The 24,904-nt window shown below is 40.4% G+C and overlaps 1 protein-coding gene across 1 annotated transcript in view; it reads right to left on the bottom strand.

Annotated features, from left to right (window-relative positions):
- xkr6b (XK, Kell blood group complex subunit-related family, member 6b) overlaps nucleotides 1–21,064 on the bottom strand; it is a 62,571-nt gene extending 41,507 nt beyond the window's left edge. Inside the window, exon 1 of the mRNA XM_028041026.1 lies at nucleotides 18,472–21,064. Coding sequence (XP_027896827.1) covers nucleotides 18,472–19,040 — 569 coding nt within the window. The 5' untranslated portion in view covers nucleotides 19,041–21,064. The remainder of the gene's footprint in view (nucleotides 1–18,471) is intronic.
- Nucleotides 21,065–24,904: the final 3,840 nt, after the last annotated feature.

Raw genomic sequence — 24,904 nt, 5'->3', positions numbered from 1 at the left:
CCCGCTTCGCTCCCATTTATTTTTGACAAAAAACATGTGATGGTTTTTCTCTATAATCACTCTGTGCTGTCTTTAAATATGTTTCTGTTGAAAACAGCTTGCCTATTTGTTCCAGAGTTCTTTTTAAGTCCTTTTAACCCAAGACCATTAGGTCCCTAGACAAATTCCTCTCTGCCAAGCTCTCTGAGAGGGAGTGAAAGTCTGTTAAAGAAACTCAAATTTCCAGGGAGGAGCAGAGAGATAGTACATTGACAGCACAGCCTCGGGCATTAAGCTCAGCTCTTTTACCTAATTCTCAGAGGAGCAGCCTCTAAACAGAATGATACCTGACAGCTAAGAAAGAGAAGGGAGGTCTTGTAATCACTGCTAAGGCCAAAATCTCAAATGCAAAAACTTTGAAGCAATGTCATAGAGTTTATTATTACTGTCCATCAGTATCACAAGGAGCCCACGTTCCGCTTCTCAAAAAATACACAACAGAATTCATTTTGCATGATGGCACTCATGAAGACAAAGATTAAACAAATTACAATGCCTTGCAAAATATTCATACATTTTGTCATATTGCAACCACAAACTCCTGTACTGCATATGTTATTGGGATTTTACACTATAGACCCACACAAAGTACACCATATTTGTGAAGTTGGACAAAAAGTTACGTTCTTTTCAAAATATTTCTTAATAAAAATTGGAAGAGCATGGCATAAATCTGAAGACAGTTAATATTGCGTAATCTCTGAGTCAATACCTTGTAGAAATACCTTTTGCTGCGATACAACTCAAAGTCTTTTGAGGTACATTTCTACTTGCTATGTCAGAAACTGAAAATTCAGTCTTTTTCGTAAAATATTTCAAACTCAATCAAACTGTATGGAGAGTGTGTTGAGGCAGACAGTCCTGGTTTGGTAGATTTTCCAGATGTTTCATATTGATTGATCCATGTAATGATGGGCTGTTCAGAGCTTGGGATATTCTTCTCTATCTTTATCCTGCTTTAGACTTCCCAAGATCCTCATCACTGGCCTGCCTGATGTGTTCTTGTTTGTTTTTGTTTTTTAGGTTAAAAATCCGCTCAGGCCTTCACAGATTAGATGCATTTTGTGGTTATCACACAGGTGGACTTTGCTTATTACTATGAGTTCAGAACGTAATTAGTTTGACTGTCTTTTCTATATGGTTTCAGAGTATTGATGGCTGAATACAGGCTTTTCACAATTTTATTTATCAAAAATTATAAGAACCCTGTATAATTTTTTTTATTCTTTTTGTTGAGGCATCACATAGAAGCCTTGTGTTATAATCTGACAAAATGCAACAAAGCTCAACAGTTTTGCAAGGTGCTGTAGATAAATCCCACTAGAACTACTTTGCTTTATAATCTTTAGGAGATATCCATCTTCAGTGAAAATAGACTCTCTCTGTGAGAGGCTCATGGTTCTCATCAAACCGCACGATGAGCAGATTAAGATAAAACATCTTGTGCAAAAACTCCAAGTCAAATATCTTCCCACTCCGTTTCTTCAGTAAGTTTAGTGGACACCCTGCTGGAATGACACCATCTGCAGCAAGGACTCAAAAACACACCCACACTTGGGACTCAGCAGGAGACTTTATACTTACAAGAGATACTATGGTAACCAGAAATTGATTGCACAGCACGTTTTTAAGAGACCTGATGAGTTCAAATGGATTATATGAATTTGTGTGCAAAAAAAATACCTGATCAGGAAACCAGATGTTACATCGCACTCCACATTCTTAGGGGTGCCCCTCCATCTCTCACCACCTGCCCGCCTATTTCCATCCTTATTTAGCACACAAGCCTAAGACTGAGCATCCAGCTGCACAAGCTCAACAGCTGAAACTAATTCCACATCTTGAGCAAAGCTCAAGAAGACACGCTTCTGAGTGTGGTGAGAAAAATGCAGACAGTGACAACCAAGAAACGGGAAAGGTACAAGTCGTTGAGTCAGCACAACGCAGAACCAGATCACAATGCAAAGACAAACACCATCTGGAAGCGGGAGCGCATCACAGCATCATTCTGCCGCTCATCTAGAAGCTGAAATCTTAACGCAGATCGTTGTAATCAACACAAAGCCACTGGAATCCGAAGCCCCGCTGCGAGAGGAAGCAATTAGCGATGATTCTTAGAACCCTAAACACTGCAACAAACAGAAGCGCCACAATCAAACAAGCATGTGCTGATTGTCGCCTAACACTTAATGATGACTTGCTGTTAGACCGAAGCAGTGGGGTCAACAGCTGTGGGAATTTGGGATGGGGGCGGGGGAAAGGTGGGGATTCATGCGGGTATGTGCAGTAAACATCTGTGCATGCATTAATTTACAGGTACAAGGAACAGATCTCTTTGACTTGGTGGTGGGAAAAGCTCTCACATTCTCCTCTCAACGGAGCAGTCCCTTGAAGTGCTTGTTGCCATGACGATTAAATGTCAATCAAGACATCGCAAAGCTGTCTCGACTGGATTGTACACCCACATGTGCAGGCGCCGGGTCTTGCCCTTGCTTTTTTTTCCCTCAAACAGTAAGTGCGAGCATAAACATATGTAGGTGGAATGCACCAATTACGTTATAAAAAGCTTTTATTTTAGTCTGCGATTTGCAAATTATGTATTCATCTCATTGTACATCAGCGACTTTTTGTTTCTAATTTCACACTCGGATGCATAATTACATAATTACTTTTTCTATTTCTGCTTATCTTTCATGGTTTAAATCCAATACTCACAGCTTAAGGCCCTAATATGTGTGTGCTTATGTCTACAGTAGGTATATTCAATATTCTCCATTTACTACTGCGCAGGCTTTCAATTGCTTTGTTTCTTTGCCTCTGACAGTGTTACTAAGTCTCACTGGAGCGCGAGTGACCTCGAAATCGACTGCTAATACAACTGTCATCGCCTGCTGCCCGCCAAAGCCCACCAGGGTAGGTCTGGGGAGAGCAACGGCAGCAGCAAAAGAAGGAGCGGGAGAGGAAGAAAGAGACAGAGGAGGAGCGTGGGAGCAAAGCTGTGAGATGTGACAACAACATGGTAAAGGAGCCTTGTAGTAGAGGGACCGGTACAAACATAAGAGTGGAAGAACAAACAGACGAGTGGCAGACAGGCGTCGTGAGAGAGAATTTCTGTCTGAGGGCCGGGGGAGCAGCAGACGGCTTATGATGAAGACGTGTCACCGAGGTCACCCTGTGATAAGGCTGCACATTATAGTATTACGGTCAGCAGGTCAGACAGGTTGATGCCTGAACAGTGGATGTTGTCTACCTCACTGGATGCAACCTGATGCATGTGATTGCTTCTGCCACAGACGTTGCACGGAAAGCAATTTACACACATGCAAACGCGTAAAAAACAAATGCAATTTGTTATGAAACAGCTGACAAAATGACGAGGAGCAATAGCAGGGATGCACAAACAAATACAAACCATCTGATTAAATAAAAATTAGCAAACCTAACAGTCTTCTTTTCTACGTTTTCTCATTAGCGTCCTTCAGGGGTCCTTGAAGGCAACTGTCCTGCCGCTTTTGGGAACATCTCGCCACAACACAGTTGACTCAAATAATTGAATTACTGCTTCAGAATGCCATCAAGTTTGCCATAATGAGACATTCATTTGATTCAGATTTGAGCCTGGACTACAGATAAAGGTTGAGAGAACCATCTGGTTCAGGAAAAAAATTCCCAAAGACTTGAGAAAGAATGTGTCATGGTCTGATTGAACAAAACTTGAACTTTTGGGTCACACTTCCTTAAAGTAATGTCCAGCAGAGCACATCGTAGAAATACGCACAGTGAAACTAAGGTGCATCAACAGAGTATCTAGTTTAAAAACCAAGAATCCCCAAAAATCCATCACAGACGAGGAATCCCAAAGCTATTGGTTTCTCTGGGAAAGCCTTTACTGGCCAGTGCAGCAGGAATATGTTTTTAGTCACTGGTAAACTGGCTTTGCACACATCTTTTGAGGGATTCTGGCTGACTTGTCTTGACGGAGAATCTGTAATTCGCTTGGTTTCAGCTGCCTCCAAACTTTAAAAACGAGTCCAAACTTTATAAAGATAATTTCTCAATGATGGACTTTAGTTGCCTCTTTATTTCTGATGTTATTCTCAAATACACAGAGCAAGGGAGGCACGGATTATGCTTTCTCTAGATCTATCTTTTCTTCATCGTTGTAGCTGTTTCAAATAAAAGCAGAGTGCTGCTGAAGTTCAGCATCAATGGATTGATAGGTCAGTTATGTGCTCTGTCATGAAAGTAGGCCACAGTTTGCATAAGGACATTAACTAATTAACAATTCTTAGACAAATTTTTGTTTTGCCTTTCTGACCATGAGCTACATAGTAAAAAGCGAAGATAGGGAAAAAAGTAACTTCTCAGCTTTAGCAGAAAAAATATCATAATTTAAACATGATTAGTGTGTTACACCTCATTAAATTTGACTAATTTGAAATTAATTCATCTTAAATCAGTACAAAACAGCTTAAGTAAAATCAATGCCCAATTCAGAAATGAACAAATGAAATGAAAATAAAGTGCAGGACTTTTAAAAACCCTCAGCTGAACTTCCAGTGTGGAATTTTTCTACGACTACGGCTCTGTCTCTTCTTTCTCTCCTCGTTTCAATCACCCATACGTTCCTTTCCCAGCATTCGCCTCTGGCTTTGATGCAATGCATCTTAATCACTCCTTCGACATTTTGAGACGCCTTGAGCAAATTAATATCTTAGCTCAATTAATTTCGCAGAGTCTCTGGCAAGGACAGGTGTAAATGAATCCTGACACATCGCGTCAACATCACCAGTCCAAAACCAGGCGGGAAAGAACCACACAAGCCCACACAAACACTCACACAGTCACCGGAGGTGTAAAAAAATGACTGCGCAGCATTTACATGAGTAGTAATGTAGCAGGTAGAGAAGGCAACTGTGGAGAGGTTAGAGAGTGACTATTAAAATTGTTGGCTTTAAAACTATTTATCTACCCATTTATGCACCCATGCATGCACTGATCTGGAACTCAATTTGTAATAATTAAAAATAACATCCATTTGTGGCTTTCGGGCATTAATCTGTTTCATTTATTGATATCAAGTGATTGTCAATGACCTGACAACTTTTGACAAATATCAGATATTTTAACGTGAGAATTGAGCTCTTAAGGTCTGAACTTTATATCAAAACTAAGTTCTGAATGAGATAAGTGTGAGCACTTAGGGATATCTCAATCCAATTTTAAGCAATGAATCGGGATTCCAATAGAGGTATTTTTAAAGGATCACTTTCAGACTCCTTCCTTCAACTCAATTCCTAAAATCTGTCGTTTATGTGTTGCCTTTGGTTTTGTTGCAATCTTTCTGTTAGTCAGTCAGTCAGACGTGAGGTTATGCAAAACGTTAGTAGTTTTTAAACGTCATCTCCTATTTTCTTGCGCATGGCTGGCAAAATAATATCATTGGATAGGAGTCCTGCAAAACCTTCTCCAGGGAAAATTGGTTCCGTGGACAAAAAAAACGAAAAAAAACACTGGACAACCCTCTATAATGGCAATAATTGTAAAATATTCTTGGTTTGGAGTGTCTGTTAGCTGCTTCAGGGTCTCAAATTTGCATTTACATATCAGTAAAATATTCAACCTTTAGGATGTTTTATAGGCTAGGTATCTCAAAGATAATCCTTGCACTTTACAGATGATGGTACCCATAATAAAAATTTAAAAAAACATTACAAAAATAAATGATAAGAGTGAGAAAAATGTGGATTCGTAATATCAGCAACAATGTTGCAACTGCATGATTCCCTAAACCCTCTCCTCCCACTGTATCTCTGGAATTCATATTGTGTTTTGTTCTTCTATATTTACATATGAAAGGTATAGTTTAATGGGCAGATGAGAAAGTTTGGCCATTTCAAAAGAGACAAAACTTAGTTCAAGGTTTAAAATCCAAAATTGAAAAAAAAGATAATTATATTTTCTTTGAAGTTCCAAATGTTAAAAACCTCTGGGATCCGTTCTGGGTGGATAATTTTTTTGACACTCTCTTTTTTTTCCAAGGGATCTTTCTCCTCAGTGCAGACAAATGGAATTTCCAGGCTTCATTCCCCCCCCCAACTGCCTTGCACTCCGAATAACGTTAAGCTGATTAGGAAAGAGTTTACGGTTAAGCATCCTTCTGATCTTTGTGGCTTCTGCATAAAACTCCAGAGAGCTTTAATTCATGCCAGGAAACATATGGGCACACATAGACAGCAGGAATCCTGTTGCTTTTCACAATGAAACTGACAACAGTAAGTGTAAGAGCAATGAGCTCGCCTCCCACCACACAGGAAGGTTAAAACAAAAGTGTAAATTAGCCATATGGGTAATCAGTCTTGTGAATTTTCTAAATTTATGGCAAGAGCACGCACTTCCAGTCGGATTAAAATATTACTGGGTCGAGCACCAGGCACAATAATGGACATAAAATCTGATTAAATGTTGACTTCATGAGAGTTTATAGTTATAAGTACACTGCTAAATAAAAAGCATACTGAACTGAACATTAAAGCTAAGTGAGAGAGAGAGAGCAATCAATAAAGGACCTGACACAGACTCAGCTCACAGCCCAGCACAGAAGCTTTTTAATTAGCTCCTCTAACTGGACACATGAGCAGACACCATATGCAAAACTAAAACAGGACAGCAGCATCCAGAGCTGAGAACATGAAGTGCACACAGGACTAAAACGTGAGCCAAAACCATTGTGGTTTGTATTCATCAATTAACCTTAAACATGAACACAAATACAAACTGACTCAAATCGATTAAGACCAGTCATTTAAAAACAACTTTCCGTCTGTTGAAACAATGATCTTGCTTGTTCTTTTGATTGTTTGATATATTCTGTCTTTGGGCCACAAGCGCTGTTGTTTGTTCTTGCTCCTCAGGGCTCCATATTGCGTATGTGGTTCCTATCCCGAACCACAGAATAAAACAGGCAAGCCATATGATCCCTTTATAATCTAAACAGACTTTACAAAAACACTATGCACATTTACAGAAAATGTGTAAAAAGGCTTAAAATTTTAGTAAATGCCAAAAAATGCTCAGGAAAAAAATGGAGGAACTCAAGAGTGTGAATCAGTCTTCAGTTCATGCAGCAGCATCAAAACAATTTGCATGCTCACATGAGTACTTTATTTCTGAAACATGGAAAAGTTTCCAGGTTTCACTGTAATCCTCTAAACTCCCATATATTTGTTGTACTTATACTCGGGAAAACACAGCTGTGTCTCTTTACTTTTTTGTTCATATTTAATGTTCGAACTAAACAGGATCCCTAAGCAGCCTTGGTGGAGCAAAATAGGGGATACACAGAATGTCAGGATTATCTGAAATTTTACTGAAAGATTAATACAAGAAGCTTTACTCAAGAGCTGTATTGACTTCATCTCAATAGCCTGCAGGCATACAATGTCTAATGGATCCAATATTGCTGGTTGCAGTGTATTGAGAGCTTTTGACATTTTCTGATACATTTTTCCCACGATAAACTGTGTAAATAATATTTTAATCATAAGTTAAATAACTTGGCTCACTTTTTCCCTTATTTATAGATTTTTACAAGAACAAAAAAACACTACTCCTTTAAGCATGTTTTGAAAAGCTTTGTTGCATCAGCATATTTTCAAGACTTGCAAAACAGTTTCTGTTAAAAAAAAAACATACTTAACAAGGTTCTAATACAGCAATAATCCAGTTACCTATCATAAAACCTCCATTTTATGAGCAGGGAAATTCTCACCAGACTATCAGGTGTTTCACACCAAATCGTACGACATGAGTCACATGCATCTCAACAGTCATTGTAGCATAAGGCAAGAGAACATTCACACCTCCTATGCATGCAGCTCACGTGTTCGCATACTGATTTCTACACATGCAATGTATGAGTAATAAGCAGGAGGCCTGAGATATTTTTAAATATAGGGTTACTGAGGCATCAGTGGGTTCTGTTAGAATTATCATGTTTTGTTGTCTTTCTTACATTAGTAGTTTTATATTACTAGTTGGTTTTTTTTATTTTAAGGTTTAATGTTCTCACCCCAGAGAGGAAGAACTTGTTAAACTGTGTGTAAGACAACTAACCTTTCCTTGACCTCAAGCATGTTTTCGCAGGTGATTCTTTAGGAAAACTTCCTGAGATACTCCTTAGTTGCTTCTAATTGTCTGTGTGTATTTTCTGTTTCCCTTCCTTATCAGGGTAGCCCCCCGGTTTTGTTGAGATCATTCTCCCACTTTCCATCCACTCCCTTTCCCTGCTAATTAAAAAACAAGTTCTGCAGCAGAATGGCAGAACGCAAGGAGATCGGTTTGTAGGAGCTGATCCTCTGTGCCTTCTCAATTCTTGAAAGAATTTGGTTGAAAACTAAGTAACGTTGTCTGTGGTTCATTTTATATAGGCTGAAAAAATACCTTTCAGGTTCTTACAATGGAAAAAAAGAGCATTCAGGCTCCTGTTTTATTCTGACACACCTCAAAAATGAGGCATGAAAAAAAAAAACGTAACTGGTTGGAGCTTCAGCGTATGAAAGGGAACTTTAAACAGTCTATTTATGCCTCAATGATGGTGCTGGGTAACTCTAACTGATCAATGTTGGATTCCTAATTTGATCCTCCAACTTCCTCTTTGGGAACCAAATCAACACACACAGTGGTCACATGACCGAGAACAAGTCGTCCAGCAATAACCCTATGGAGGAAAATAAGGACACAGGAAGGACAGTGATGGACTGCTGAGCAGGAGACCTGAATATGTGCTGTTCTAAATATGAACCCAACATTATGTGGGCCAGATCAGAACGTTCTTACAGGAAACATCATATACGGACATGACAAATAAACTTACTGCACCAGGAAGGATTTAGGCTTAAAGAATAAAATGTTTAGAGGAGGGGTTTGACAGTCCACTAATGAATCTATTCAAAAGTGTTTGGAAAAATGAACTACCACCATTAAGGTGGCAGGTAGTGGGTTTTGGTTTAGTATAGGAACAACTGCTGAGATAGTGATCATTGTTTTTTGTATGTTTTAACATGATTTGTGCATTCCCATATTTGCACAAAGGCTCGATGCTTTTATGATCTGCAAAATAGGTTGCAGTAGATGTATCTACATCTTCCCAGTTTCTGAGTGAATGTATCTCTCTTCACAGATACATTCACCGTGCAAATACGAGGAGATGCCTGGAAAATCCCGCAAACGTTGGGCTGGGAGTAAGAGCACCAACACGGCTCTTCAATTATTTATGAGCAGAGATTGTCTGTTTATCAAACTGACGCCCAGAGCATCGTCCATGATTAGAGTCAAACAACGGTGGTCCGCGCTGAACGCTGCTGATGCAGCTTTCAGGAAACTATGAGATGAGAAAGGCACAGGCAGCTTCAAAGAGAGCTGAGGGAGCATGTGTGTGTGAGAGAGAAAAATTCTAAAGCTCTTTATATTTAAAGCAGAGTACATGTATGCAGGCTGAACTTTATCATAATTGAGACGTTTTAGGACGAGTTCATTTAAAGAATGTTATTTTTATTGAAGGAATATTTTGCAATTGTATATTTTAGGCCTGATCAGGGTTAAACCTGTTGGGGATCATATTATAAGACAATCCCTCACTCAAAAGAGAAATAAGTACGGTCCAAGCGAAAGCTCATATGGCCGTCCACTTAAAGCTGCCAGCTCAGTATTCTTCCGAGGAGCTTCTAAAAGCTGGGCGGCTTCTTGTGAATAACACAAATATTGCAAAAAGCTGCGATAAGAAAACAGCAAAAATAAGGAATAAACAACACTCCATATCACACTGAACACACATGGTGGTGGCAGCATCATGCTATGTAGATGTGTTTTGTCACCAGGCACCGTAATGTTGATCATCATAGATGATAAAATGAACGGCATACAAAAAAAGGTAAATAATCACTGAGCAAAAATAGAAAAGAACTTGTTAAAAACTGAAATAAGAAAGCCTACATCAGTGCCCAAATATCCAAAGCAGGACGATCCATTCTCCACAACGTGGTTCTATAAATTGACTCATTTGTGCAGATGTGCACCACACTGCTTGGATATTAATCGTCCAACTAAACTGAAAAGCATCTACCCTCCTTTTGTACATTCACAATTATAAACTGATTTGTGTTGGTCTCTTACTTAAAATAATAAAAGTAAGCTCGAGATTTATGAACACTTTTGAAAGGCCCTTTAATTGCTTTGTTGCGTTTCTACTAATGAGCTAAGGTTTAACATGGGGAACAATTGATAATTTCCCGCATTAAATTAAGATTGCAGTTTTATGTAGAAAAATTCATATGCTTTTCTTGCTCTTGTTGTACCACTGGGCAATATGAGAACAAAACCCCTTTGAGCCCTGCTGCTAGCTTCCTCTGCCATATATTCCTCTTAATGCCTATTTGTCTCACGTAACATAAGCAGTACTGCATGTGATATATGTTTTGCTTCATGCAGAACCTTCTTTTTACTGCTGATATCCTTATAAATCACTCATATTTAAACAATGCATCATGGAGGTGTCGTTTCCCCCACTGAGATCTGCATCACGTCAGACGTTACAATTATACATAAAACACTCCGTTTTTCTCTTGCTGAACTTACACTGATTCACTTGACTGTGTTTGCTCCTTTTGCCAGAGCACAAAAGAGTGCCAATGAACAGCTTCGAGTGTTAATGAATGGGATGCGGAATGAGAGGAGAGCCGTGAAGCCACAGGTTAAAACGTGAGCTGAAACGGAACAGGTTTCCTGCAGAAACGAGACGTTTTGTCAGAGCGTTAGCGAGCAGAAATGAGTGCGGAGCATGAGAGCTCTGAAAGCGGGGCTCTGCAGGGAGTAGAGAGGATGTGTGGCATAGCAGGATGAGGGAGACAGGAGAAGTTCAGTTGTAATGGGGCAGGAGCCAGATGCTCCACTTTCCTTGACAGAAATGGAGGTCAAGTGCAGCTTTACGTGGAGACACACACACACACACACACATAAAGGGAAAGATGGAGGGTTGGGAGGTAGCATGATGACTTTAAGTAGCAGTAAGGGACACAGTTTTGGAACTCACAGCACAGAGAGGCCCATTCTTCTAACTACAGCCAGTAAGCAGATAACAAAGAAGACACAGAGGAACACACAGCGTGGTGCCTCCACCCAAGATGGATGGAGGCTTTAGAGGAGCCTAAGAACATTAATAGGTGTAAGCGACAGGGAGGGATAAAAATAAAAACATATGTTAACTTTGCAGGGAAGACAGATGGTGATGCGGTGACTTGAGCTTATGAGCACCGCTAATGGATAGAGAGAGTATACACAGAGAGAGAACATGATCAGCCCAAATAGTGCATCTGGGAATGTAAGCCCCAACCTTTCCTCAGGAAAAAAAAAGGAGAAATATATTTATATTACAAAAGCAATATTAGGCTGAGGGGACTCCAGATGAAATATAGCCTTGGTGTGTGTGTGTGTGTGTGTGTGTGTGTGTTTGTGTGTGTGTGTGTGTGTGTGTATTTCAGCTCACAATAGATGTCCTCTGGGCCCAGGAAATAATGATATAAAGTACAGTTAAACAGAGATATAAACATCCCACAACAAAAGCTGCTTTAGGGGTTCTGGGAGAATTTAAAGGATTTGTGTTTTCAGAGCAGATTGAAATAACTGAGAGCTGTTGGAAGGCTTGAAAATTGAAGTGATGATTTGTTACAGCTGCCAAACAAAACAAGGCAGAGAAAACAAACAATAGACCTTAATGTCAATAAATCGTTAGTTGGTTACAATGACAGTTTCTAATAATTTTGCTGCAATTAGCTGCATTCATACATCCTGTCTCTCCTGGAAAAAGCATTATGCTGCCATCGTCTTGTGTTACAGCGAGGGTGATCTTCACAGTCATACATTATCCTCTGTTGGTCTGTCACATAAAGTCCCAATACATTATGATTAAAAATTAGAAAAGTTCAAGGAATGGGAATATATTTTCAGAAACTCTAAGTCTTTGTTGGGAACCCTTTTTCTCCATGCGAATCAGTTTCAGCATTAGACAAATATTACTTCTGCTTTACATTGGAAAGTCGATCATGACGTTGCACCCAGTTTGATCATGTTCTAGTTGCACATTGGCAGGCTGGTGGGATTTGCTACAATTTGGAACCCAAACCACCAACTACTACTACTACTACTACCAACTACTACTTCCAATTTTGGTTTCAAAGACTATTGTGCATTTCAGCCAAATGCAGCTGCTTTTGTCAACACAAACTGTTACACGTGTAAATAAACTGTTAATTTCTGCTACACTCACAATATTTTAAAAGGTTTCTTGACCCCTGCTGAATTTGATCATGAGGTGTGTGCCTCACGATCAAGGCTCTACTTGATTTCTGTGACTTAGAAATTCCAACTTTAAGTTAGAATTTACACCTATAGTCGTTTCTGGCTCATCATCTTGTGCAGGATTAAATGCTCACAATATTCAGAAATAACGTAAGATAAGTTTTTGCATAAAAATGTTGCTTCTTGAACTAACATTTGAACTAAATTAGTTGGTTACTAACATAGTTTCGACAAAGTTCTGACTTTTTAACTAACATTACTTAAACATAAAATCCATTTTGTCATGTTCCGAATGAAGATTAGAAGATCACTTTTTGCAAAAGGAGAATACAAAAAGACTGTTGGGGAGTTCGTTGTCCATAATATTTCTCTGATCTATCAGAAAATGCCAAAACATAGAATTCAGCTAAGATGTGTGTCTCTGTGTATCTGTAAAAAATACTAACCTTGAAATTGTATACAAAGAAGAACATAATACTAAAGAGATGCTCTCTTACTCCCCACCACTTGGGGTATAATATTCATACATACCACTGAGATACACACATATTTTTTTGTCAGGAAACCCATCTGGCAAAGTCCTTCGAATTCCTAGGTGTGTCTTTGGATGTTTTCCTGATCAGGGCAGGAAGGCAGCAGGAGTAGTGTGGCTTTCAAGTTAGCAGGGTAAAGCTGTTTTACTTATGAGGCAGGCTAAATCAGGCATCATCACAAGCCTTTTCATTCTTATTCATTCACCCTGCACTGACCGTAAGAGCTCTCTGCAGTGACAGAAGGTGTAGCTGCCCGAGAAATGAGAATGAAATGAGCTGAACACATTAAAGAGTCATTTATGCAGGATTTTACCCTGATGCACAGGCATTACTAAAAGACACATAGGTTGACTTTTGAGATGCAAAGCTTGAAATTCATGCAGAACAGTGAAAGCTGAACCAAACCTTTTCCCATAATGCTGGGAAATTCAAGAAGAAGAAGCCAGCCTGAACCCAAACCGAGATGACATAAAACCAAAACAGTAATTGAATTCCCCCTTTCAGATCTCTCTCTCTCTCTGTCTCTCTCTGCTTCTTGAGTAACTGAAGCCTGTATTTATCTGCCATTTATGGCTTTCCGTCTCTTTACCCCCAGCTGCGATACGCTCCTAGGAAAGCTGTCTTTTCTTACATTTCGATGTGCTCCTCTGTCACATAATTGGGGGTTTTCTTGGGGAGCCCGCTTTAAAGGTTTGCTCTCTGTTATCATCGCTAATGAGAAAACGAGTAGACGTATGCCGGTGGGCTCCGGAGCAACAACACAGTCTGTAAATAAGACTCAACAGAGCTGAATGAAAAACTTCATAAAGATAAGGTTTATTTTATTTTATTTTTTATTTTTTTTTGTGCTTGCATTCTCTGCTCATCTATTTTCTTGCTTGAGGAATAAAAAGCCTCTTTGCTGTGGGATTATACAACACATTCTTGGATTATATTCTACCAAATGGCAAACTGCAAAATTTGCAAACATCAGTGCACAGAATTCTCTTTTTGTGTAAGGCTTTGCAGAGCATTTGCAAAACAAATAGATGTTTTGCAAATGCAAAACATCTATTTTAAAGAGATTACACAGGTAATTTGTTCTGTTGACCACCAGGATAAGGAAATCAAGACATCTATGAGTCATCTCCCGTCTTCCAAAAATACCCAAGTGATGAGCGCGCAATGTTCATATCATTTTCTGTTTTTAGTTCTCACTACATGTGGATTATTGCCACTTCACCCATTTCTTTCCCCACTTTCACTCTCACAGCCATTTCCTTTGAAAAGTCAGATCGCTGCCATTGTATCATCTCACTAATCTTGCGGAACTGCTTCAGTAAAGCTTTCTTGGCAAACGCGAGCCAGCCGGCCGGCGAAAAGAGGCTTCTGTTGATTCCTTTGCACTCTTGAATTAATATTTGCACGACAAGAAAACTGAAGCAGATGTCAACCGTGAGGCGATTCTTCTCAAGTTTATCTGTGGTGAGCTGCTCTTATATGGGATTAAATGGTAATCCAACTAACCATATTTGCAGCGTCTCGATAGTCTGCACTACTGAAGGGGAATCCTTTCTGAAAATCAAATATGAGGGCTTGCATGCATAGATGATTGGGTGGATGTACACCTACTGTCAACGTAATTAAGGATATTAAAAAAAAATAAAAAATGAAATAATAATATTTTAAAACAATCCTATTGTAGCCACATAATCTCCAGTGTTTAATTGGGATATAATTTAGTGAGGAAAAAACTAAGTGCACAAGGTTGAAACATGTAGAAAGAAGGATTGTTGACCTTTTTCCCAATCTGTCAAGATTATCCAGAGTTCTGGTGAAACCTTTCTTTATTTTCTAAATTTTTCAGAGTGAGATTATGCTCACGTAATAAAATTATACACGGTGTACCTAAGGATCCTAATAAATGTGGAAGAGCTGTTTATATGTGCTTTCGTTCTCAGATACAGATGTAATTTTGCTTGAATTTTTTTATTTATGTATTTTTTGCCATAAAAAGGAAAAAAAAAAACATTTATATGCTTTCACCGAAGCAATAATGCAGACTTTTACTCTAGTTGTTAAGGCACAGCACAACATAATAAAATGAACTCACATCTTTCAAAATAGCCCATTTTGAAACCAAGTAACCTGATTATTTCTGATGAACACAGTAAATCAAATCCTACACACTCATTTCAGCAGCAGTTAACAGACAAATTGAAAAGAGATGAGTCATGGCATCATTTTTAGACAAGTGTTAGACTTGCTTAGGGGCCAGCAGATCCCAGTGCACACTTTAGTGTATAAAAAATGATAGTTGTGAATAAAACTTACATTACCTATTAATGTATTCCTACCCCTTGAACTTCTTAATATATTATTACAATACGACCACTAAGTAAACATTTGAATTGGATTTTATGCGATAAACCAATACAAAGTAGAATGATGTTGTGAAGTGTGAAAAGGGAATGTTTTACCAATAAAAATCTGAATTGTGGTATCCATATGTATACAGCAAGAACCTTTTTGCCAATTCTTCCTTGCATTCTTGGTTAGAGAGTTACACATATTGCAAATTTGCACCATTTTGTGTGGGTGTGTCGCATGAAAACAAAATTAAATACGCTGAGACAATTTTTAGAAATTGTTTTTCAAAAGTCAGTAATGAGGGGAAGAGTCCTTCAGAATCATTTAGAAACAACATTCACTGTTTCCAGTAAGCCTCAATAAGACAAAGTCAGTTTAACATTACGTTTCTGAAAACCTCAGCAGTTGCTGAAATACTCTGACCTTTTATTTCTTAAACTAGAGATCCAAAAACAATGCGCATAGCTGTGTTTGGCAGGGAATTCCCTATAATACAGAAATTCCAATTTTTTTGAAGAGGAGTGAGGAGATGGATGCATTCCCTCTCTCAGCGAGAAGCTAATTTGGGCTTACACTGATTAAGCTGTCCATCGTACCACCAGGAGACCTCTGTGTATGTCTGATCCAGTGTGTGCCTGAGCAGAATCCCTAACACCTTCAGCAGAGCCGCCAGTTCACAGCGAGGAGGGACATGAAAGAGCTGTAGTAACTGGTGACATAGCAGGATTACAGATGGGATTCTGTCAACAATTAACAAGGAGATAATTGCAAGACAAGCGCAGTGAATTCTGCCATCAGCCTGGTCCTCAGGTGCACAGGGGGGAGGAAGAAAAGTAGCTAATTGAACGAACTAAAAAGTAGAACTGACTAATGAGACATGATGGGGGGAAGCTTTTTTGACTTTTGTCAGCACTTTAGCCTGCTTTATGACATTGATGAAGGGAAAATATTTCACAAATTGAGGCTGTAGCAGCAGGTCTATTAAGCGCTTGTTTTTATAATCAGTCTTTTAAACTCAGGAACATGAACACCTAATTTGAAATATTCAAGTTTAAGTTTCAAGTGTATGCAACACAAAGCTAAATAAAAGCTTTTATGAAATCCCATAATGCATTGTAATATGATACAGCATTGGCAGGGTGGCCTGCCTTCTCTCTCTGTCGAATAATCCCCATATCAGCTGATATCCTAGAGGGTCTCAGAGGTTGTGAACACTAGTTAAGCTGACAGGAGCAGCTTTTGACACTTAACTCCAAACTAGTGGTCAGATGGCTTGTGTCCAGGGGGAGAAAGAGGATTGACAAGGATCCCTGATTACAGCCTCATAAGATTTCACCGCATTCACACCAACACATTATGTTTCCCTAAGATCCTGAAAAACATTTCACTGCTCAAACTTGTTCTTCTTCAACAAAACTGAATTTCACATTGTGTTTTCTTCAACTCCACTCCCAGTACAGCACTGTGCAAACGCCTTGGGTTATCCCTTATTTTGCTTCCAAGGAGTTAGATTTTGCTGTTGTCTAGAATTAAAAGTTTTTCCTGCTTTGTATATTCCTTTGGACTTTGTCTTCTTAATATGCATCAATACTAACACTTTGTTGCGTACTGCTGTACTTCCATTTTGTGTCAGTTCCAAAACCATTTTTGTTGAAATGCACTTACCAATTGCTAACAAGTTCCTTTTGCTTTAAATTCTGGAGGTTACCAGTTACCTCTAGTGCGAAAGAGTAAATAGCATTTCTGAGCAAGTAAAGGAATTAGCGCATTTAATTTTTTTCATTATTTGGTTTCTATTACCCTAAAACTCAGAAACACAAGTGTAGAACCAGTGGATGAGAAAATATGCATTTTGCTGCCTGTGGCATTTTACCCCTTTATAGGAAGATCATTGAGTGTGAGTTTCACTCCTGGACTCTGTGTGAATCATTTGGCCAGTGGCGCAAATGTTCTCATGCATCAGAATAAAACACAATCATGGTTTGCAAAAATCTATTTATCTGAAGAGGAGCATGGGGGCTGCTGTCAACAACACAAGTGGGGATCAATCCTGCTTTTCTGGCAGAACAGCACACTTTCCAATATCGAATTATTTAAATATAAAAAATAATAATAATAATTTTTTAAAAAACACGAAAGAGCAGGATTAAATCTTCTGACCCCTGCTTCTGGCTCTCATATCGTGCTGCTGTTTTAACGTGTTTCACGTTGCCCCCCCCCCTCCCTCCCTCGGGACAACCGTCATGCTTCACTCCCCCCCAGCCTCCTCCGGCTCCTCCCACCCCCCAACCCCCCATATTAAATGCCAGCCACTGCGTCTGTCTGCACCAAAAACAACTCGCTCCTCTCTGATCAGCATGGAGGAAGAAAAAAAAAAAGGAGAAAAAAAAACAGCGTGAAGCCTCGCCATCATATTTTACTACTGTGGCCGCTGCATGTCAGATTTTACGCGCAGAGGAAAAAGCGCCTCCGAGGTTCTCCGACGCATCATTTCGTTTATGAAAAACCTTTAAAAATCAGTTTGGTGGAGGGAGCGTTGGGGTGTTGGAGGGGGTGTCAGGTCTATGGAGCGCCGCAGAGGAGTCGATGACATCATGTCTGTAGGGAGAGATGTAGTTTTGCGAGCCGTGAAACCAGATGCTCGTCTGGCCTCTGGTTGGTGTATGCGGAGGGAGAGAGGGGGGCGAGGGGGTGAACCGAGGCGACTGTACACTGTGATGTGAACAGCGCGTTTCGCTCCCTCTCTTACACACACAGTACACGCCAACACACACACGCAAACGCACACATGCATTGCAAGCTTTCAGCTGGCCCTCTTTTTGAACAAATAGCCGCCTTCTCCCCTTCCTCACACAGCGCAATGGCGCATTCAGCAATCTCGGTGCAATTTCTATCCAGATGTGTGGGCACGTCGGCCTGAGAGCCCGAGAGGACGGTGAATTTGTAGCCGAGAGCGTTAAAATGCGAGGCGACGCATACATGAAACGAAATGCAGACATGTGCACAACAGTGGAGACTGGGAGGCGAGCGTAATGGGTTCACTACGGTGCTGATTTTCACCCAAGTCATGTACACAGGACCCGGGTTATACCAGGTGACAGCGGGGGAGACGGAGGTGGAGGATAGACGTATCTTTGAAGGAGTTAATGAGAATTTTTTTTTTTTTTTTTAAGTTTAAGCTAAAAGTTTGCCCTACCTCCACACTTGTCCCATCTGAAAGATGTGAATGACGGTCTGCCAGACCCAGACAGACAGGCGACAGCACCTGTCCCTCTGGAAACTAGCCGTAGCCCTCCGACTGCTGAGTCCCTCCACGGAGCCCAGTCCGCCGCCGGTGTAATCCTGCACAAACCACCTGAAGCTCAGGATCTGGACCAGGACCGAGGGCACCAGCACGAAGAACAGAGTCAGGCTGGACCACAAGAAGTTCCGTTTGTGGTAGTAGTCGGCGGCCAGACACAGATCGGTGCCCACGTCCCAGAAGAACACCAGCAGCGCCAGGACGATCCACAGGCAGTCCAGCCAGAGGCGCTCCTCCTGCGGTGGTCGCCCCGCATCCCTTCCCTTCCCTCTCCCCTTCCTCTTGAGGTAATGCAGGCAGGCGCTCCGGCAGCCCCAGTAGCACGACGAGGTGTTGCAGCAGTGGCAGATGTGGAAGGAGCTGCCGTCCCGCGCGTCGTCCTCTCCCGTCCCCACCACTTCGTCCAGGTTGTGCAGCTGGGCGAAACCGGTGACGACCCCGCGACCATCGGATTTCGCTGCCATCTTTCTCTCTGATGTTCCCACCTCCTCCTCCGGCTTCCGGGGTTCGTGACGACACTTCCCTGACACCTGTTTTGCTGCACCCCAAATGTTGGCTCCATCTAAAAGCGGGGTGTCAGCGCGTCGCCGCCGCGGACTCCGTTCCCAAACTGCGCGCCAGCGTCACGGGAGACGCAGCGCATCTTTTTTCTCTCTCTCCCCCCACCCCCACGCCCCCTTTTTCCTCTCCACTGCAGACCTATCCCCCACCTGGTCACGTTAATCTGTCTGTGTAAACACTTTCATTTGGAACCCCTCGCATCCAGCTGTGGTCCAACACCGTCTCTGCTCAGTTTTCTTCCATTCCGCTCGGTTATGTTGCTTTCCTTCTCTGCTGCTCGCCTCCAGCTGCAAGCTGCCATGAGCAGACCGTCAGTCCCTCCACTGTCCCACGCCGACGTAATTTATGCTCCCTACCTCTTCCCTATTCTCTTACACACAATCTCACACACACAGACACTCAGCACCTACCACCCAGCTTGGTTGCCATCTAGCGTCTCCTTTGAGGCTCCCAAACAGCTTCTGTCGGAGGACTGCGTGACGCAGAATCATCACGGTGACAGTTCGGAATGATTCTTTTGTGGGGAATCTTGGCGCTTGACGGGAATGCATTCTCCAAACAGTTTTCCTACGAGTCTACGTCCTTTTCATTGAAGAAACGTCTCAAGCGCAACTAAAAGCGAGTGAGAACCGAGTGTCAAAACAAAATCATAATAGTTTGACATGCCAGACTAGTGCGTACCTCTGGCTGTATGCAACATGTTTAGTTTGGTTGTATGAGTGCAACGTGAAGCTTCATCCGAATTTCTTTTGTGATCTACATCAGGTTTTCCTCTAGGATTTTTGTGCGTTTGCCCCTTTCCACTTATCATCCACTCTGCTCGCCTGTCATTGCTCACAGTAAGAATCCCCTCACAATACAGCTGCCCCCACCATGTTTCCTCATACTTGTGTATTAGTGTTACTGTTGTCAAATCATTCTTCCGCAGATCCTCCAGTGTTATCATGAGACTTTTGGTTGATTCTCTGATTAATGCTCGCTACTTGTACGCCATGGTGTTGGTGGAGTTTAGGTTGTGGCATACTGTGTCTGATTTTTGAATGATGGACTGAACAGTTCTCCACGAGCAGTTCAAAGGTTGGGGAGTTAAATGTCTCAACAAATGCATCCATGACATGTTTGCTGTGTTACTTGGTTATTCTGATGCTGCTTGTTGATTTATGTTCACTGAAAAACCTCTACGGCCTTAAAAAAAACATTGTATTTACACTGAGAATAAAACACACTCTAGTAAACTCTATTTATTAATAAACAGCGTTTATTAATAAAGTAATTATTAATAAAATGACTACTGAAGTCTGTTGTTGCACTAGATTTTATATGGGGGTTATCAAAGCAGCAGAGACTGAACATAAGGCTTGTTGGGAAACTTGCGTTTTTTATGTGTTGCTTTGTTTCTCAGTCTAACGCTAAATTTATATTTTATCTAATCAGAGACTATATATTCTGATTTGTTGAGATTTTTTTTCCTTTTTATCTCCAGCTTTTGCTGAGTAGTGCAGAAATGAGCGAAGAGGTTGTAAGCCTGTGATTAGACTGTGCCCACAGAGCTGCCATGAAGGGTCATATAAAGCATGAGACTGATTGGTTCACTCCCATTTCAGCCTCGCTGCAGCTCCGCTGTGCTCTGCTCAGCAGGCTCTGTTCTGCCTGTTTGAATGTGATGGGAGCTGTCCAGTGCTGAACCCTGACAGCTCTCCGTGTTTTCTGTATATCCTCGTTAGAAATACGTCTCGTTAAATTGTACTCGAGTTTTGTTTTAATCAGTAGAGTTTTGACTATTGATAACTTGGTTGATAATGCATTATAGAATTGACAATAAACTAGAAGCTCACAATCTATCTAGATCAGTGTTTCCCAACCCTGGTACTCAAAGCACATTGCCCTGCATGTTTTAGGTATTTCCTTGCTTCAGTCCAGCTGATTTCAATTGATGACTGATTAACAGGCGTTTGTTGAACTGCAATCAGTTGAATCAGGCACATTAAAGCAGGGAAACCTCTAAAACATGTAGGACAGTGTGCCTTGAGGACCAGGGTTGGGGAACCCTGATCTAGAATGATGTTGATCTTCGTATAGCAGTCAAAAACAAAAAACCTAATAGTAGTAGTAGAAAAAAAAATGTTTTTTTTCTACTACTGCATGAAGATAAAAATATTCCTTTATTTATTTATTTGCATTTATTTATGTTTCAGCTATGGGCACTGACCTATCTCCCTAGTCAACGCTGGACTAGGGAGAGCAAAATGTCAGCAGTAAATCAGTGTTGTTCCTATTTTCTAGATTGCTTACTGGATTTCTGTCTTCACTGTCTTTCTTCATCAGAACATCTATTTAATGCAAGTCTTCTGTTCAAAAAGCTGGAAAAAACACTTAGAATTTTGTTTCAAGAGTGTATTCAGGTTATTTGTCAAATGCTTGGCTGATTATGCTTGTCGACTTTTAAAATTATTTGGACAGCAATCCCACATATTTTTGCCAGCTAGCTCTTTGTTGCTTTTTTCTCTATGTGTTAAACACAAACTCTGTCTTTGCCTTGCAAAGTAGTAGGTTGTACACTGTTGTCTTAGTGTTGCAAGTATGTCATTTATGTTTCAATGTACAGATTCTTGAGAAATAAGATCGGAAGTCCTAGTATTCTTGTGAAAGATGTCTGCACTCCTTAAATGGCACAGCATTTCTGCCAAGTTTCCATCTTCCCAAAATAGTACTGATTTAACAATGAGACTGTGTAACCTTTTAGTTCTTGCATGCGCTTTATTTTTGCTGCCTAAAGCGGCATTTCACAAAGTAGAATTTACCCCAAGTTTGGCAGTTTCAGTAACTTCAGCTTTGAGTCCTTGTTTTTAAGCTCTGCTTGTTTTTGAACGTTTCCTGCAAGAGCAAAGCGTCTGTTTCAGTAGCTTTCACATCACCTGTACCAATCTGTTTTTGAAGTCCTTTTCTTTTCTTTTTTAAATCTCAGGACGTTGTCTCTCAAGCACATGATCCACACAATAGTTATCTTTTTAGTGGTTACCATTTTCAGAAGAGATGTAAAAAGGGATGTCAAAAAAAACACACACATATCACACCAAATAAGGAACCCATTGGCAGAGATTTCTTTAATCTCTCATGTATTTGTCAGAGGCAACATGGGTCTGATCTTGCTTTTGTGGCCGTGTCTTGTTTTTGCGGTAATCAATATGTCCCTGACTTTGCTTTGCAAAAGACTATTTGTACTCATCCATGTACCATGTACTAAACAAATAAACTTTAGCATGTCAATTAAGAACCTTTGCACTGTGACCTTCTACCAAGATAATTGTTAAAAAATAACTCAATAACTCCTGCTTTTAATATCTTCCATTGTAAGCCAATTGAGACATTTACAAGTGGAAGACGTTCAAAACAGCTAAAGACATGTCCAGGTTTCATCAGCTGGACAGTTTTATACCGAATAGAGCTAAATCCTAGAACTAAATCTGTTAGAGGCTGAAGACTGATGAGTCGGGTTAAGGTTTGCATCCTTAAACACAGAGATGTTCATGTTTTTTATGGCTGAGTCAAAGTCAACACCTAAATGCAATTGAGAATCTTTTGCAAGACTTTAAAAATTTCTGTTCATAGATGCTTTCTATCCAACCTCACTGATTTTCAAGTATTTTCCTAAGAACAGGCAACACTTATTGGTATTTAGATGTGTAAGCTTGGTAGAGACGTAGAATCCCAAAAGAATTTCAACTGTGAAACATCAGACCTGCTGAAACTAAACACCTGACAATCTCCATTACATTTTTAATGTAATTGTAAATCCTTATTTCACTGACATCCACTAAGTTTAAGAAATGATAGTATTATTGTTATAAATATTTTCAAAGTACGACGTAGATGGATTGCAAAATAAAATTGAGGCGTTCCCTTTGGTAGCTGTCACATTTTTCACTGGCTGGCCAGTTTCTCTGGTATCTCATTTTCAGAGCTGCATCACTTCACAGAGATGATCAGACATGGCTGCATGCTGTGAGTTGGGCAATAAGCACCAGCGCTTCTGGTTGGTAGTTAAATGGGGCAAAGCTTTGACCTCAGTCCTAACAGTCAGCAGAGGTGGCCTGTGTCTATTTGTTCCTGTGTAGATATTTACTCTGGTTTACTTGTCTGTTTTTTTGTTCTGACATTTCATCACTGGTCTCGGATTATTCTTGTCACCAGTTTCACAATCTATTGTATATCTCTAAATCTTAAAACAGGCTTAGGTTTTCTTTCTCACAAGTCATTCCCAGATAACACAAAATTAAAAGAGATTAACTAAACCTTTACAAACATTTGAACAATATTTAGTGTTTCTGTAGGCTGAATAGATGAAAAAAATTAACTCAGACCAAAGTTAATGCATGAAGACTACTGTAGGATACAAGAACTAGGTGCATCCTCTGTTCTAATCCATCCATCCATCCATCCGTGAAGCTCTTCATCTACCAGATGATGGAGCTCTTCACCTTCTCTCTACCCACCATACAGAAGCTCGTGCAGTTGCCTGTATCCAGAGTCCAAGACAGATTGGAGCAGCACCTGCATTACTACAGGCAACTCCCCAGCTCCATCTATCAACTTCATCTTCTCTTTCCTACCACTACTAGTTACATGTTAAGAAAACACCCAGACATTTTAATTCCTTTGCTTTAGGCAGAGACTGACCCCTGACATGGATTGCCAAGAGTTGACTTAGAGGAGCTGACTCTCATGCAGGTTGCTTTGCACTTGACAGCATACCTGTACAGTGAAGACTGAATGAAGGTAATAGCGTGAAGGTGCCAACAGAACCATATTGTCCAAAGAGCACAGATGAGATCATTCTCTTACCCTCCTCTCTACCCCCATTGTTGGAGCCCCTGTCCATGAGCGCCACAAACAAGCTTTGGAACAGGGGGCATCCCGGGTGGAGTCCAATCCATACTGGGAACAAGCTTGAGTGTGTCTATCTACAGTAGAATGTGGACATAGGTCTTCTTTTGAACAACAAAGGACCAGAAAGCAATTAAAAACAACTCAGGTAATCCATGCTCTCATATCATCTCCAATCAAAATACCATGAGAGACACAAACATTGGCTTTTTACAATTTTACAAAACATATTTGGCCCAGATAACTGAGCTTCCATGATTACCTCAGAAACTCTGGGAGGGTGAAGATCAAGTTTCTGTTCCCCGGCCAGGACAAAAGTCGCATTACTCCTTCTTAATCTGAGGTTCAACAGGTTCTGCAGTTCCCTCCCTTACTAACACACTATAGTAAACTTTCTGAGCGAGGCTAAGAAATCTGAACTCTTTATAGTTGGAACCCAATCCCAGGTCAAGCCCCCCTTTTTTTATTTAGACCATGAACTCATTCTGCCACTCTAGATGTGTTGTCCCAGTCCTTACATTGAAGCAACATGTCAACTATGACATTCCATCAATGTCCAGACTTCAACTTTTCAGACCAAATCTCATCCAAGCCTAAGTAACGCAAGTGTTTTATACAGTTTTCCACGGTGGCCACATCAACTTTGCCACACAATAAAGTACATTTTAATTCAAACTGTTTTAGCACACACGACTCAGCTCAAACATTAAAGACATTATGTGATCTGCCAGAATCCTGTGATTCAATGTGCCCAAAATATTTTCATATGAACAGGAATGCACACAAAAAATGTTTTGCCTGGTCAAACCAAGGGAGTGAATCATCACTGAGTTGGCCTTTATCTGAATCAGAACAAAACTCTTGCGTGAGTAATAATAGGTTT

Source organism: Xiphophorus couchianus, chromosome 15, assembly GCF_001444195.1.
Source record: "Xiphophorus couchianus chromosome 15, X_couchianus-1.0, whole genome shotgun sequence".
NCBI classification, from domain to species: Eukaryota; Metazoa; Chordata; class Actinopteri; order Cyprinodontiformes; family Poeciliidae; genus Xiphophorus; species Xiphophorus couchianus.
The sequence above is the reverse complement of the archived record's forward strand: the minus strand, read 5'-3'. Positions and strand labels throughout refer to the sequence as shown.